Raw genomic sequence first — 17,011 nt, 5'->3', positions numbered from 1 at the left:
AAGGGTACTAATCCCATTCATGAGGTCTCAACCTTCATGACCTAATTACCTTTCAGAGGTTCTACCTTCCAATACCATCACATTGGGATTAGGAGACCGATATGAATTTGGGGTGTATACAAACATTAAGTCCATAACAATGATATATTATTATATATACATTATATGTATTATGTGTATATTATACATACATATATACAATACATACATATTATATAATATTACGATACGTTAAAGCCCATCTCAGGGGCTCAGATCATGACCAGGGCTGAAATCAAGTCAGTTACTTAACCAACTGAGCCACACAGGTGCCCCAAAATAAATAAATAAACATTTTGTTTAAAAAGTACTTAGAACTAATAAATTCAGCAAGTTGTAGGATGGAAAATTAACACACAAAAATTAGTTGTGTGTCTATACACTAGCAATGAATAATCCAAAAAAATTAAGAAAAAAGATTTCCATTTACAGCATATCAAAAATAATAAAAATACTTAGGAATAAACTTAACTAAGAAAGTGAAAAATGTACACTGATAACTACAAAAATTGCTGAAATAAATGAAAGGAGATGATAAATGGGAAAACATCCCTTGTTTATACATTGGAATATTTCTTAAGATGTTAATACCACCCAAAACAAGATACAGATTCAATGCAATCCCTCTCAAATCCTCAATGATATTTTTTTGTGGAAATAAAAAATCTATTTTAAAACTCGTATGGAATATTAAGAGACCCTGAATTGCCAAAACAATCTTAAAACAGAACCACAAAGTTGGAGGTCTCACACCTCCTGATTTCAAAACTTACTATGAAACTGTAGTAATCAATGTAGCGTAGTACTAGCATAAAGACAGACACATAAACCAATAGAAAACGACAGAGGACCTTACAAATATGTTCAAATGACTTTCAGCAAGGATGCCAATTCTGTGCAATGGGGAAAGGACAGTCTTTTCAACAAAGATGTTAGGAAAATTAGATATCTACATGCAAAAGAATGATGTAGGACTCATATACAAAAATAACTCAAAACGTATCAAGCCCTTGTAGCTACAACACTAAAATTCTTAGAAGAAAGCATAGGGAAAAACTTTTTGACACTGGTTTGGCAATGATTTCTTAGATAGAATACCAAAAGCATATACAGCAAAAGAAAAAAATGGATATAATGAACTACATCAAACATTAGAAACCTTTGCATCATAGGACACAACACAATGAAAAGCAACCTATGGGATGAGGAAAATATATTTGAAAATCTGATAAGGGGTTAATATTCAGAATATACAAAGGACTCCTACAACTCAACAACAAACAAATAAGTGGCCCAATTAAAAAATAGACAAAGTACTTGATACTTTTCAAAAGAAGATCTACAAATAGCCAACAGCACTTGAAAAAATGCTCAACATCACTAATCATTAGGAAACTGCAGATCAAAACCACAATAAGGTATCACCTAAGGCTCATTACAATGGCTAAAAAAAAAAAAATGGAAAAGAACAAATGTTGGTGAATATACTGAGAATTTGGAAACTTTGTGCACTGTTGACAGAAATGTGTAATGGTGTAGTTGCTATGGAAAACAGTGTTGTGATTCCTCAAAAAATTAAAAATAGACCTATCAGGGGCACCTGGTAGCTCAGTAGGTTGAGCATCTGACTCTTGATTTTAACTTAGGTCATGATCCCAAGGTTGTGGGATTGAGCCCATATCAGGCTCTGTGCTGAGTTTGGAGTCTGCTTGAGATGTTCTCTCTCCTCCTTCTAGTTCCTCCCTCCCTCTCAAAAAATTAGAAAATAAAAATACCAATAAATAAAAAATATATGTATAGAATTACCATATGATCCAGTAATTCCACTTCTTGGTCTATATCCAAACGAATTGAAAGTTGAAGCTTGAACAGATACTTGTACACCTATATTCATAGCAGCATTATTCACAATAGCTAAAAGGTGGAAGCAACCCAAGTCTCCATCAGCAGATGATGAATAAACAAAATTTGATACACACACAAACACACACACACACACTGGAAAATTTTTAGCTTCAAAAAGAAATGAAATTCCAACACATGCTAGGGTATAGATGATCCTTGAATATATTATGTTAATTGAAATAAGCCAGTAACAAAGGGGAAGATACTGTGTGATTCCTCTTATATGAGATACCTAGAGTAGTCAAATTCAGAGGCAGAAAGAATAAGGCTACTGGGAGGAGCATTTTCAATATCAAACATTGACCTCAGAGAATAGTCCCTGAAAGCAGCCACAATTTGATTGGATTAGAGAATTTGTGCCCCAGGGCATTGAAGCATTGAAAACAATAGAACAGTCAGCTGGCAGTTAGTGAAGTTTAACAGCTCAGTGTGGACGGGGTGAGAGTAGTAGAAAGGGGGCTCCTGGGTGGCTCAGTCTGTTGGGAATTTGACTCTTGATTTTGGCTCAGGTTATGACCCCAGGGTCATGGAATTGAGCCCTGTGTCATGCTCTGTGCTGAACATGGAGCCTTCTTGATATTCTCTCTCTCTCTCTCTCTCTCTCTCTCTCTCTCTCTCTCTCAACCCCCCCTCCCTCCTCCCTTCCCCCTTTGTCCCTCTCCCCTTCCTCTAAAAATAAAAAATAAATCTTTAAAAAAAGAAGTATAGTAGAGAGCCCTAATAGTACCTTTGTCACTCCAGGATGGTTTGGAGCATACCCAAAGCTATTTGTCCCTGAGAAGCACAATTAACATTGTGTGGGAGTAAGTGTTGGGGTTGGGGGGGTGCATACTAGTCCTTCAGCTGCATTAGCAAAGTACCACAAACTATATGACTTAAAACAATAGAAATTCATTGTCTCATAGTTCTGGAGGACAGAAATCTGAAATCAACGTGTTAGCATGAACATGCACTCTCTGAATACGATAAGAACGGATCTGTTTCCCTTCTAGCTCTGGTAGTCATAGAAATTTCTTGGTTTGTAGATCTATCACTCCAATCCTCTGTCTTCATATTGTGTTCTCCCCGTGTGTTTTCATAATGTCTTACCTCTATGTACATCTGTGTCAAAATTTTCCCTTTTTATAAAGACATCAGTTATACTGGATTAGGGCTTACCCTAATGATCTCATCTTAACTTGCTTAAGTCTGCAAAAACCCTATTTTCACAATCTGAAGTACTGGGGATTAAGACTTCAACATGTCACAGTTGACACAGTTCAACCCATTATGGGGAAATAAATCACACTAAAATAATCCAGGTAATCACTAAACAAATGAACAAGTAAATAGCAATAACAAGTTTTAGAAAGGAAGGAGATATCAGTACCTAGAGAAAAATATGACCCATATTTAAGAAAAAAATACAGGCAATTGAAACTGTGGGAAGAACCAGATGTCAGATTTAACAAAAAGAGATTTAAAAGAAATCACTATAAATGTCTTCATAGAACCAAAGAAACCATGAATAAAGAAGTAAAAGAAGGTCTGATGACCATCACATCCAATAGAATATATCAATAAAGAGGCTCAACCTCACTGATCAACAGGGAAATACAAATAAAAACTACAATGAGATATCACCTCACACCTGTCAGAATGGCTAAAATCAACAACAAAAGATACAACTCTTTTTGGCAAGGATGTGGAGAAAGGGCATATATTTTTGTATGAAGCAACAAAGACCCTGAATAGCTAAAGCAGTCTTAGAAAAAAGCTGGAGACATCACCCTCTCTGATTTCAAAGTATATTACACAGCTATAGTAATTAAAACAGTATGGTATTTGCACATGAACACATAGATCAAAAACAGATACATAGATTAATGGAACTGAATAGAGAGCCCAGAAATAAACCCACACATATATGACTAATTAATTTACAATCAAAGAGCAAAGTATACATTGGGGAAAAAAACAGTATCTTCAATAAGTAGAGTTAGGAAAACTGGAAAGCCAGAATGAATCTGGACCATTATTTATACCATACACAAAAATTAACTCAAAATGGATTAAAAACTTGAATGTAAGACCTGTATTTCTGTATGTGTTAAATTTCATAATTGAAAAGATTAAGAATTAGGCAAAAACAAACAGAAATATGTAAAAATTGGGAAATGTTTATTAATAAAATATTGAATGAATAATAGTGATTTTTTAAATTTATAGATTAAAATTAAATATACAAAAGTATTAACAATCTGCATGAATTCTCTCTACATTTCTGAATTTCCCTGATATTAACTAATATACATTGCTTATATATAACATATATTACTCATATATATTCATGTAAAAACATGAATAAGACTGTTTTGAGAAGTAGGCCTAGTTAAGAAACCTTTTAAGCATAAAAACTTATATTCAATTTTTCATGTTTATTTCAACCTAGAAACATTATACTTATTTTTTTTCCTACCACTTTTTTTGTTTTCTAGGGCCTATTTATTCAAAACCCTCCACCATTTTTTTTTTTTTTTTTTTTTTTTACTTTTTCATTTTAAATAATGATTTTCCACAGGTAATTGATGCACATGGAGTTGATGTCACTCCCCGACCTCTTTACCATCCAGATCCACATACAGGTACAGCAAAGCCAAATAAACTACTGACATCACGAGAAGGATCATTTGCAGCAGAATTTATATCTTCTTATAGCCTTTATCAGAATACATTAAATCCTAGTACGTTAGGGCACTTTACAAGGTAGAGTATACAATTCTATTGTTCTTTTTTATATCACATGTGCTGTCTTTTCATTTAAGTTGTATGTATGTAACTTAGATGTCAGTTGTCTTCGGTCTCCCACCTGCACTCTATGTTAGTGTGCCATCTATGTTCCCCTCATGTTTTACTTAGGTGTAGAGGTTTGCATGTCTTAAGAGTTCTCCAATACTCGGGGCGCCTGGGTGACTCAGTTGGTTAAGCGTCCGACTTCATGATCTCATGATCTCATGGTTTCTGAGTGCGAGCACCGCCTCAGGCTCTGTGCTGACGGCTCACAGCCTGGAGCCTGCTTCAGATCCTGTGTCTCCTTCTCTCTCTGCCCACTACCCCCACCCCCACTTGTGCTCTGTCTCTCAAAAATAAATAAATGTAAAAAAAATTAAAGAATAAGAATAAAAAAGAGTTCTCCAACACTCACACCAAACATTTCTGAGAAAATATATGGGTTTTATACAAGTTTTCTTGAGGAAACAAAAGATGAAGCTAATCACATACCTACAGACGTATTTCTTCTGTTTCTTTTATGCTACAACTTATGGGAAGAAGCAGCTCCGCTCCCCCCAATATCCCATGTAAATCCATGTTCTCCTAGGGTTTGATTTATCTTTTGTTTCATAATTTTTTTATAAATGAAATGTTATGCATGTGTTATGTAGACACTTTATGTAAGCGAAGTGAAATTTTATTAATGTTTATGGTAGAGAAGTTCAGAATGTTTGCAATAATTAAACAGTATGTCCTAAAATAATCTAAAGATTATGGGGAAATATTTGAGTGTGTAATTTTCCATTTGACCAATTAAAAGTTCCAGAAGTTAACTAAGCACATTTTAGGAGAAAATATGCTGCTCTAGAGTCTGACTCAAAATTTGCATGCAGTAGCCATAAGAGTGCTCTGTAAAACAAAGAATATTCCAGTAAACTGTATCTACCCTTTAAAAAAAATTTACTTACCTATTTTTGAGAGAGAGAGAGCACAAGTAGGGGAAGAGAAGAGCAGAGAGAGAGAGAGAGAGAGGCAAACACAGAATACAAAGTAGGTTCCAGGCTCCAAGCTGTTAACACAGAGCCAAACTCAGGGCTCAAACTTACGAACTGTGAGATTGATGACCTGAGCCGAAGTCGGATGCTTAACCGACTGTGCCACCCAGGCGCCCCCACTGTACCTACCTTTTTGAGGACAAGTTGTACCTATAAGTAGAAAGGGGAGAAAAGTATATAATATCATGAAATTATGTTGTTTACATGTTTAAAGAAATTATTTTTGTATTCTTCAATGTATTGATTTCCCAACCAGTACATAGATTTTCTCTTAATTAAATCTTGAGAGGGCCTTTATAAAATTGAATAAATCACATTTAAGATGGGATTTGAGTGAAGAGCAGAAAATTGGTGAAAAATGAAAGGAAGAATGTTCTAGGCTGAGACTCTAAAGTAAGAGAGTGCCAAAAGATTGAGGAACTTAAAAAGGGGGTAGGATGGGGGAAATGTGATAAATGAAGATGGAGAGACTGGATAGGTAAGCTGTATTTTAGCTTTTTATTCTAAATATATTGGGAATCCAACACAGGACTTTGGACATAGGTTTGACATGTTTTATCCCTAAATTATATTTATAATGACTTTTTTTTAATAACGACTTTTTACTTAAGGAATATTACAAATCAGCTTGATGTTTAAAGAAGTAGTTTACTTTTATCAATTTTTCTTATATGATTATAGGATATTTGATTTCTCAATATGATAATGTTTTTGTTCATGTATTCAATTACCCATAAGAACATCTAAATAAATGAATAATTTTGTTTTTCATTATTAAAGGTCAGTTTTAGGAAGCAGCATAGTTTCTAAGTCAAGTGTATCTACTACTGAATCAATAGCAGAAGACCTAGAAGAACCATCCTATAAACGAGAAAAATTGACTAGTTTTACAGGTAATGAAAATGTGATCATTTATTTCAGTATCAGTCCCTTATTTCTTTAGCAAATATTATTTGTCAGATACTTGAGATAAAAGAACTCTGGTAATGATTTCTAAATGCTGGCCAGAGGGGTAGCTACGTGAGAATTACCAGAGTAGTATCAATGTTACCAAGGTGAGAATCTTGTACCACCAGCCTCAGGAATCACAGATCCTGTTTGAGAAGTGCTTTGCTTCTAGGGCACCTGGGTGGCTCAGTCAGTTAAGCCTCTGACTTTGGCTCAGGTCATGATCTCATAGTTGAAGAGTTTGAGCCCCACATCGGGCTCTGTGCTGACCACAGAGCCTGGAGCCTAGAGCCTGGAGCCTGCTTCAGATTCTGTGTGTCCCTCTCTCTCTGCCCCTCCCTGCTTGCACTCTATCTCTCTCTCTCTCTCTCTGAAATAAACATTAAAAAATTTTTTTTAGGAGTGCTCTGCTTCTAACTCAGGAGATAAGTCATTCTGTTACACTGTGATCAGTGCCATAATAGGACATATGCAGAGTGTGATGGGAGCACTTTGAATGGAAAGATTAACACCTTTGAGGTGGGAAAAAAGAAAAGAATTAACAGAGAACATTATTGACTTTTGAGTTTTTAAAGATGATTAATAATTTATCAGGAGAACAAATAGGGGTGGCTTCTTCCAAGCAGAACATAAAACATGAGGTAAAGGATTATGAAAGTAAAGGTAAAAAAAATGAGGAAATAATGGATGATCAAAAGTGCTGGGTGAAGTGGGTACCTACTTGAGGAACGCTTGCCTTGGAGTGCAGTAAGAATGTGTCTTCTGCTAAGATGATAATGAAGGATTAATGAAAATATTCATAAGGTTGGAAAAGTGTTTCATAGACTCTTTGGTGTTAAGATATGTAACAGGAATACTTCTGACAACAAGTAATGCCCAACTACCATTGGCTTAAATAATCATTTATTTTTCTCACATTAAAAGAACTTAAAAGGTAGATAGCTTTTGGATCGGATCCTGTGGCTTAACTGTGAGACTCTAGATTGGCGACTCTGCTGTTCTCTTTCCTTAAGCCTTTTCTTCTTCCTTCTTGCTTCATGGTCTCAAAATATCTGCCCCAGCTCTGGATATTATATGCACATTAAAAGCAGAAAGGAGAAAGGCAATAGCTCCAGCCATATCACTTTTATTTATCAGGAAAGTAAAAGTTTCCCCAGGAAAGTCTTCTTTCCTATGTATTTCTACTGTTATCTCATTGCCCAGAACTCTGTCACATGGTGACCCCTAGCTTCAAGAGAGGCTAGGAAACTAAACACTTGATTTTCTTAATGGAAAGAGGCAAGGGAAGGGGGAAAGCCTTACCAATGAAAACTTGGCAATCAGCAGTGTCTGCTGCAGGAGGGAAGATCATCCTCTCAGAGATAGACAAGGAGCATTGGATTATTAATGTAATCTTCCCCAGACTCAGAGGGATTGAATCCCTCTGAAGGGATTGAATACATCTCACAATATGGTCTGTTCTTTGACCACATAAAAGCCACCTGCAATATATGACCCATCATATTTTGGTAAAATGATAATTAAAATAGCAATTAGTAAATGATTTTTATAAAATCGTGTATTTTAGATTTACGAGTTGTGAGGGCAACACCTGGAAAAATTGTAACAAAAGAAGACCTAGAAAAGACTATAGAGATAATACTCACAGAGACGGAAACACTGAGATTTTTTAACCTACCGACAGTCATGGTTTCTGTAGAATCTGAAGAAGCTATGAAAGTAAGGTATGTATGGCTCAATTGTCTATATTGCTTCTGTAATTTAAATGCTAAGTCAGAGGTTCCTATCCTTGTTTCTGTTTGGGGGCATTCCTGGATAAATACTGGTGGCATATGTGCTTGGTGAAGTTCTATATAAAGTTATATATGTGCCTTATGAAATGATATGAAAAGTGTTTGTGGGGTTTTTTTGAAAACTATTTATGTTGTATGTACTTTTTTCTAGAGAAAGAACCCATAGGTTTACCATACTCTTTAAGAAATGGGTACACTACTAAGTCAAATAATAAAAGAAATAAAGGAAGCTTCCAAGTCTCAATAAAGGTTTTAATGATATTTTTTTTCTTTTATGCATATGTAAGTTATTTCCAGTTTAAAAGAAAGGGGTGCCTGGGTGGCTCAGTAGGTTAAGCGATTGACTCTTGATTTTGGCTCAGGTCATGATCTCATAGTTTGTGGGATCAAGCCCAGCATGGGGCTCTGTACTGACAGTGTGGAGCCTGCTGGGGATTCTGTCTCCCTCTCTCTCTGCCCCTTCCCCAGTCATGCTCTCCCTCTCTCTCTCCCTCAAAATAAATAAATAAAACATTTTATAAAAATAAAAATAAAAAAATAAAAAGAAAGGCCTGACATTTTTATATTCAAGACTTAAGTAAAAATATGTTATTGGAAAATAACTGAATTTACTATATTAGAGCAGATTTTCCATTGCTCCTTATTAATGAATTCAAATAGATCATTAGTTTTTGCCTCATTTATTTTGCCTCATTAAGGATTGTTATGCCTTTTTGGGAGAATTTGGGAGAATTGATCCCTTTATCATTATGTAATGCCCCTCTATAATGCCCCTCTGATAATTTGCCTTGCTCTGAAGTCTGCTCTGTCTGAAATTAATTTAGCTACTGTAAACAGATTTTTGGGGTGCCTGGGTGGTTCTGTCAGTTGGGTGTCCCACTTTTGATTTCAGCTTGTGTTGTTGATCCCAGGTGCTGGGCCTGGAGCCTGCTTGAGATTCTCTCTCTCTTTATTCCTCTGCCCCTCTCCTGTGCTCACGCTCTCTCTTTCAAAAATAAAAAAATATATATACATTATTAATATAGTTATTCAGATTATTTAGATTCAAATATAATTTGAATATGATTCAAAGTACTAAAAATCTATCTTTAAAATATTTTTAGGATATTATTCTTACCCAAATATAAAATATCCTAGAATTATTTGGACTATAAAATATAGTACAAGTAGATCCTGAATAACACACTTTGAAATTCTTAAGACATAAGGGAAAGCTCTTAACACCAGAAAAAGGAAAGGAGCAAATAACAAATGGATAGATAAGTGATCTGAAATCAGAGATGGAGAGATGCTAGAAGCAAATGTTAAAATTAACACACGGATCTAGAGTCCAGCAGGCCTTGGACCCCCACAAATTAAGAGAACTAAAAGAGACATTTTTGTATTAAGCAAAATCCTTAAAAGGATTTCAGTTATCTCAAGTGATCCCAGGTTTCAAAGCTAATATCATAAGCAAACATGAATTTTCTCTGGAGGAAAGCATATCCCATTTAGACTCAAGATTCCCTCAGATTGAGTTTGGTAAAAAATACACCAAACCAATAAAAAAGTACTATGAATGAGAATTAAAAGAAATAACAGACCAGAGATCTATACCCTGAGGACTATGGATAATGAGATATTAGGACTCTATTATGAGATATAGAATATAAAATATATGTGAAATATTTAAATAAAAGATAGTGTTAACACCTCACTAACATCAAGAAACTATCAAAACGATGACTCATATTTGCAAAAACATCTAAAAAGAACTTTAAAATAAAGTATATTTATATAATTGTTGAAGTAAAACAGAAAACATTGAATTTAAACAAGACATAATCAAACAGATTTAATAAATTGAAACATAGATCTGGATAAATTCTACAAAATAAACCTTGGAAAGAAAAATGTGATGTAAAGTATGAAAGAGAAGTTAAAAAAAGAAATTGACAATAGAATAAAGGTCTAAAATGCACCTGGTTTGTTCCAAAATATCAAAATACGAAGAATGGAGGAGATGAACTATTCGAAGAGAGTGGGTAAGGATGTTCCCAAGCTATTAAGACACCATTTTACAGAAATGAATGAATAAAAAGAAATCCACAAAAAAGAAATGCACTTGGTGCATTATATTGATACTCCAGAATACCAAATACTAAGCAAAGATTTTACTTTTTATTTTTTTTTATCAGTGTTTATTTATTTTGAGATGGAGAGAGAGCAAGTGGGGGAGAGGCAGAGAAAGAGAGAGGGGGACAGAGGACCCAAAGTGGGTTCCCTGCTGACGGCAGAGATCCCGATGCAGGACTCCAAACCTGCAAACCGTAAGATCATGACCTGAGCTAAAGTTGGATGCTTAACTGACTGAGCCACCCAGGCACCCCCAAAAGAAGATTTTAAAAACAGAAGGAAAAAAGAAAAAAAATCATCTACAGAGAAATAATTAAACCAACAGCATTACTAGGGACAAAGAAGATCACTTTATAATGATAGGAAGGTATAATAATTTTAATCTTGAATACTCCTAATAAAATAACCTCAACGTACATGAAGCAAAAATTAGAAACTTGTTAAAGTATAAGTAGGTGTGTTAAACTTGCTTCTCTTAATTACTGTATGTCAACCAGATATAAAATTCACATAGATACAGAAAATTTGAACCAAAGACATAATTTAATGATCACATATAAAACTCTGCATTCAATAGAGAATACACACTCTTCAAGCACACACCAATTATTTTTAAAAATCATTCATGCACAAGACCATGAAACAAGGTTTCAAAAATTCCAAAGAAATAGTATCATACAAACTCAATTCTCTGACCACAAATAGAATTAAGTTAAAAATTAATAACATAAATCTCAATTAAAACACAGACACCCATTCAGATACACATTTGGAGGTTAAAAAGCACATTTTCTAAATTCCTTATGAACCAAAGAAGAAATCTTAATTGGAATTTAAGAAATACTCAGAAGTAAATAATTATTAAAATAGCACATACCTACAGGATGGCACAAATGTACTACTCTGAAGGAAATTTATAGCTTTCAGTGTTTATAGCAGAGTTCATAAAAACTGTGTGAAGATAGTGCCAGTATGTCGTTGGGCACTGAAAGTAGTAACGATGCTGGGAGGTATTGTAAGTAGAGTCTTTTGGAGGTAGTTTAGTGCAGTCTTTTCTTTTCTTTGTCATGTTTATTTTTGAGAGAGAGGGACAGAGCACACGTGGGGGGAGGGGCAGAGAGAGAAGGAGACACAGAATCTGAAACAGGCTCCAGGCTCTGGACTGTCAGCACAGGGCCCGACGGGGGCTCAAACTCATGAACCACGAGATCGTGACCTGAGCTGAAGTCGGATGCTAACCGACTGAGCCACCCAGGCGCTCCAAGTGCAGTCTTTTCCTAAGGAGTTTTTTGAACTCTCACTTCACATTTGGTGAAATCCACATTAAAGAAAGTAATTTTAAAGAGAAGGCATAATATAAAGAGATAATATCCATGGCAATAATTTTTATTAATGAGTTGAATATACTTTATTTTTTATAGGTGGAGAAACAAGAATTATGAGACCCTTTGTAGAAATAGATTAGGCAATGATTTATATGCTGAAAGGATGATGCAGACTATTAATGGAGCACCAAAGAATAAAGATGTTCAGTGTGACAAAATCGTAAAAGAAGACAAAGGTAATTTATATTTCATTCTGCTTGATAAAGTACATATTTTAATATACATTCTTTGAGTCTGTCAGTTAACAAATAAATGTTGAAATATATGAAGTAAAGATAGAAATACTTTGGTCAAATCACAATAGCAGCTAGGTCCTGTAATCTATAGCTTTTAGAACTTGACAAATAATGAGTAATAAATATAAATATAGATGATTTCGATAACATAATTATAATTTTGATATTTATAGAAACTCTATTATAGAATTTTGTACTCTTCAAATGTTTATGAAACATTTAGAGAAACTGATTGCTTAACCATAACTAATAACATTTAAAATGTGCCAGACACTATTCTAGGCCTTCCACATTTATTAACTGGTTTAATTCTCACAACAACACAATGAGGTAGGTACTATTGTTACTCTCCGTTTTTGGAGGCAGAAATAAGCAAAGAGAAGTTAGCTAACTTGACCAACTTCACTCAGCTAGTATGGCACACAGTAATACCCTCAGACAGTCTGGTTCTAGAACCTGTGCTCTGTACTACACTTACTGTCTCTCAATGTTCATAAATTCATAACCCTGCATAGCCAAAAATTCTGTGAGGTAGGGCCAGAAAGGTAATTAGGTAAAAGTTATTAATTTTAATGGCTTTTGTTATTCAGCAAAATTATAAGCTAGTTCTTTGAAAAGATTAAAATAAAACTTCTAAGCAAATGCTAAGTCAAGCCAAGGGTAACTTATAATTAGTAGGAAAGTTTTGTGGCATTCTTACTCACTCTTGCCCTACTCCCCTTCTCAGTGTGGTGATGGTCTTAAAGGCAACAGCCTGCCTTCCCAGTTTGAGACCCTGGCCTTTGGTTCCAGAGAAGCAGAGCAGACCTTACTCTCAAAGGATTTGGCTTCTTTGTTTTAACCTGCCTGGGAATACCTGAAGGACTGACCCAGAGCACTTGTTTTTGTTTTGTTTTGTTTTGTTTTTTAACTCAGGACACACAGGTGGTAAAGCAGCTGTGCATATTGCATTCTCAACAAATATTGCAAAGTAAATGAACAACTCATCTCTCTTAGAGGCAAAAGAATACAATGGAGTCAAACAAGAAACACACTGTAAGCCTGAGAGAAAACACTAGGGAGGGAGATCTTTGGGAAATTAAGATATTAAAAAAGGCTTGTATATATAGGGAAATTTAGAAAGTCATGTGCATGCCTAGGACAAGATGCAAGCTCAGGAAAGACTTGAAAACATCCTAAGCTTTCCCCTCTGGCTGATCTCAGGCTTAGTACAGGCAGGAAGTGAAGGCTAAGGCATAGATATAAACAGCCTGGTTAAGCATTAAAGGAATACCTTAACATTGACCCACTCTACAAAGACCCAGAGAGGTTTTTTATCCTTTGTTTGTCTGTTTCTTTTCTTTTTCTTTTCTGTCTTGTTTTTTTCTGATGGACTGGTCGGGGAGGGTGGAGGAATTCAGGTATTCAAGGAGATCTCTGTCATGACACTTGCTGACCAAAAGCTTCTGCGATGATACATGACAAAGAATACAGACTTTATAAAAATAGTTTAGAAACATCACTAAGCAAACAAACAACGAGTACTCACAGCAAACTACAAAAACAAACTCCAAGGAGCAAGAAGAATCTGATTTCCAGAGTTACCACATTATTATATTCAAAGTGTTCAGTTCTCAAAAAAAATTACAAAGGATAGAAAGAAATAAGAAAATATGGCCCATTTGAAGAATAAATTAACTGAAACTCTCCCTGTGGAAGTACAGACATTGTATTTATTAGCCAAAGACTTTAGATCAATTGTATCAAACGTTCTGATAAAGCTAAAGGAAACTATGGGCAAAGAGCTAAAGCAAACAAGAATGGTGTATGGAAAAAAAAAAGAATATGAATAAAGGGACAGGAATTATAAAAAGAAACCAAACATAAATTCTGGAGATTAAAAGTACAATAACTGAAATGGAAATACTAGAGTTATCCGTGGCAGATTTGAGCAGGCAGAAGAAAGAATCTGCAATTCTTAAAGACATGTCAATTGAAATGATCTAGTCTGAGGAGAAGAAAGAAAAAAGAATAAAGAAAACTGAACACAGCCTGAAGGACCTATGGGGCTCCACCAAGCATACCAATATACACAGAAAGGGAATTTCAGAATGATAGGAGAAAAAAGAGATAAGGGGAACACAAAATATTTGAAGAAATAATGGCCAAAAAACTTCCCAAATTTGATAAAAGTCATGAATCTGCGTATCTGAGAAGCTCAGCAAACTCCCAAAAAGATAAACAAAGAGATCCACATTCAGACACATTATAATTAAGTGTTGAAAGAGAATCTTGAAAACAGCAAAAAAAAAAAAAAAAAAGTGACTCTTTTCATGTACAAGGGATCCTCAATAAGATTACACCCAATTTCGGGGCGCCTGGGTGGCGCAGTCGGTTAAGCGTCCGACTTCAGCCAGGTCACGATCTCGCAGTCCGTGAGTTCGAGCCCCGCGTCGGGCTCTGGGCTGATGGCTCAGAGCCTGGAGCCTGTTTCGGATTCTGTGTCTCCCTCTCTTTCTGCCCCTCCCCCGTTCATGCTCTGTCTCTCTCTGTCCCAAAAATAAATAAATGTTGAAAAAAAAAATTTAAAAAAAAAAAAAAAAAAGATTACACCCAATTTCTCAGAAACCATGGAGTTCAGAAGTCAGTGGGATGCCATACTTAAAGAGATGAAAGAGAAAACTGTCAACCAAGAATTCTATATCCTTCAAATAATCCTCATGAGGGAGAAATTAAATAATTAAGATTAAATACTTTCCCATGAAGGAGACAATAAGACATTCCCAGATAACAAAAGCCAAGACAATTTAGCAGAATTAGTAGAATTGCCTTATAAGAAATGCTAAAGGGACTCCTTCAGGCAGAAATGAAAGGACACCAGACAATAACTTGAAGTCATATGAAGAAATGAAGAGCACTGGAAAGGTAACTACATAGGTAAATACAAAAGTCAGCATTATAATTTTGGTTTGTATCTCCACTATTTTTGCAATATAATTTAAAATAAATGCATAAAACTAATTATAAAACTATACAAATGGACACACAGTATATTAAGATGTAATTTGTGACAACATCAACACAAAGTGGGTGTGATGGAGCTGTATAGGAGTTCTTGTATACTATTGAAGTAAGGTAGTATTAATTCAAAATAGATGGTTAAAATTTTAAGAAATTAATTGTAATCTGCAAGGCAACCACCAAGAAAATAACTCAAAAATTACAAAAAAGAAAATTAGATAGGAATCAAAGCAGAACACCATTAAAAAATCAAGTAAACACAAAAGAAGGCAGTAATGAAAGAATTGAGGAACAAACACATAAGACATAAAGAAGATAAAAATGGAAGAAATCCTTCCTGAATAGTAATTGTTTTAAATAAGTAGATTAAATTCTCCAATTAAAAGGCAGATATTGGTAGGATGGGTTAAAAAACAAAAACTAAACATGATCCAAGTATATGCTGTCTAATAAAAGACTCACTTTAGAGCCACAGACAAAAATATGTAAGGTGAAAGGATGTAAATAGCAACCAAAAAAAGCTGAGAGGGCTTTACTAATATCAGACATAGTAGACTTTATATAAAATTATTACAGGAGCCAAGCAGCATTATATACTGATAAAAAATTCAATCCATAAACAAGATATAACAATTATAAACCCATATGTACTCAACAAGAGAGCCTCCAACTATATGAAGCAAAAATTGATAGGATTGAAGGGAGAAAATAGGAAGTTCTACAATAAGAGTTGGGACTTTAGTACCCCACTTTCAATAATGGGCAGAACAGCCAGAGAGATTATCAATGAGAAAGAAAATAGAGGACTTGAATAATAATATAAACTAGGCATAACAGACATATACACCATCCCCAAACATCAGAAAACACATTTTTTTTCTCAAGTTCACATGGAAAACTCTCCAAGATACACCATTATGTTAGGTAATAAACAAGAGGTAATAAAAATTTTTAAGTCAATATCTTTTCTGACCACACTTAATGACATTAAAACCCTATAACAAAAGGAAAACTGGGAAATTTAAAAATATTTAGAAATTAAACAACACACTTTTAAATGATTTTTTAATGTTTATTTTTGAGAGAGAAAGGGGGGGGAGAGGGGAGGGGCAGAGAGAGAGGAAGACACAGAATCTGAAGCAGGCCCCACGCTCTAAGCTCTCAGCACAGAGCCGGACGCGGGGCTCAAACTCACAAATCACAAGATCGTGACCTGAACCGAAGTGGGACACTTAACCAACTGAGCCATCCAGGCACCCCAAACAACACACTTTTAAGCAACCAGTGCATCAGAGATGAAAGCACAAGGGAAATTAGAAAATATTTTGAGATGAGATGAATGAAAATGAAAATAAAACATAACAAAACTTATATAGTGAAAGTAGTGCTTAGAGAGAAATTTACAGCTGCAGATACATTTAAAAAAGAAGATCCCCACCTGAAACTAATGTAACATTATGTGTCAACTATACTTCAATAAAAAAAATAATAAAAGTCTCAAATCAATAATCTAACTTTACACATTAAGAATGAGATAAGATAAAACTAAACCAAAAGCCAGCATAAGGAAGGAAATACTAAAGATTAGAGTGGACATAGAGAAAAACTAATGAAACTAAAAGTTGGTACTTTGAAAAGATCAACAAAACTGACAAAACTTTAGTCAGATTGACTAAAGAAAAATAAGAGAAGATTCAAATTACTAAAATGAAAAGTGGAAGTGAGGACCTTACAGAAATAAAATAGATTATTAAAAAAAGTGAACATTTGTATGCCAATAAATT

The 17,011-nt window shown here is 34.7% G+C and overlaps 1 protein-coding gene across 4 annotated transcripts in view; it reads left to right on the top strand.

Moving 5' to 3' along the window:
• Positions 1-17,011, top strand: part of DNAI4 (dynein axonemal intermediate chain 4) — an 86,032-nt gene that overhangs the window by 24,601 nt on the left and 44,420 nt on the right. For all 4 annotated transcript variants that reach the window (XM_086717230.1, XM_086717231.1, XM_086717232.1 and 1 more), the window contains 4 exons: positions 4,505-4,689; positions 6,531-6,643; positions 8,266-8,422; positions 12,028-12,167. In XM_086717230.1, the coding sequence (XP_086573356.1) occupies positions 4,505-4,689; positions 6,531-6,643; positions 8,266-8,422; positions 12,028-12,167 (595 nt within the window). The remainder of the gene's footprint in view (positions 1-4,504; positions 4,690-6,530; positions 6,644-8,265; positions 8,423-12,027; positions 12,168-17,011) is intronic.

The sequence above is a fragment of the Puma concolor genome, chromosome C1, assembly GCF_028749965.1.
Source record: "Puma concolor isolate L17-30 chromosome C1, mPumCon1.1.hap2, whole genome shotgun sequence".
Classification (NCBI taxonomy): domain Eukaryota; kingdom Metazoa; phylum Chordata; class Mammalia; order Carnivora; family Felidae; genus Puma; species Puma concolor.
This window is presented reverse-complemented; position numbering and strand designations above follow the sequence as displayed.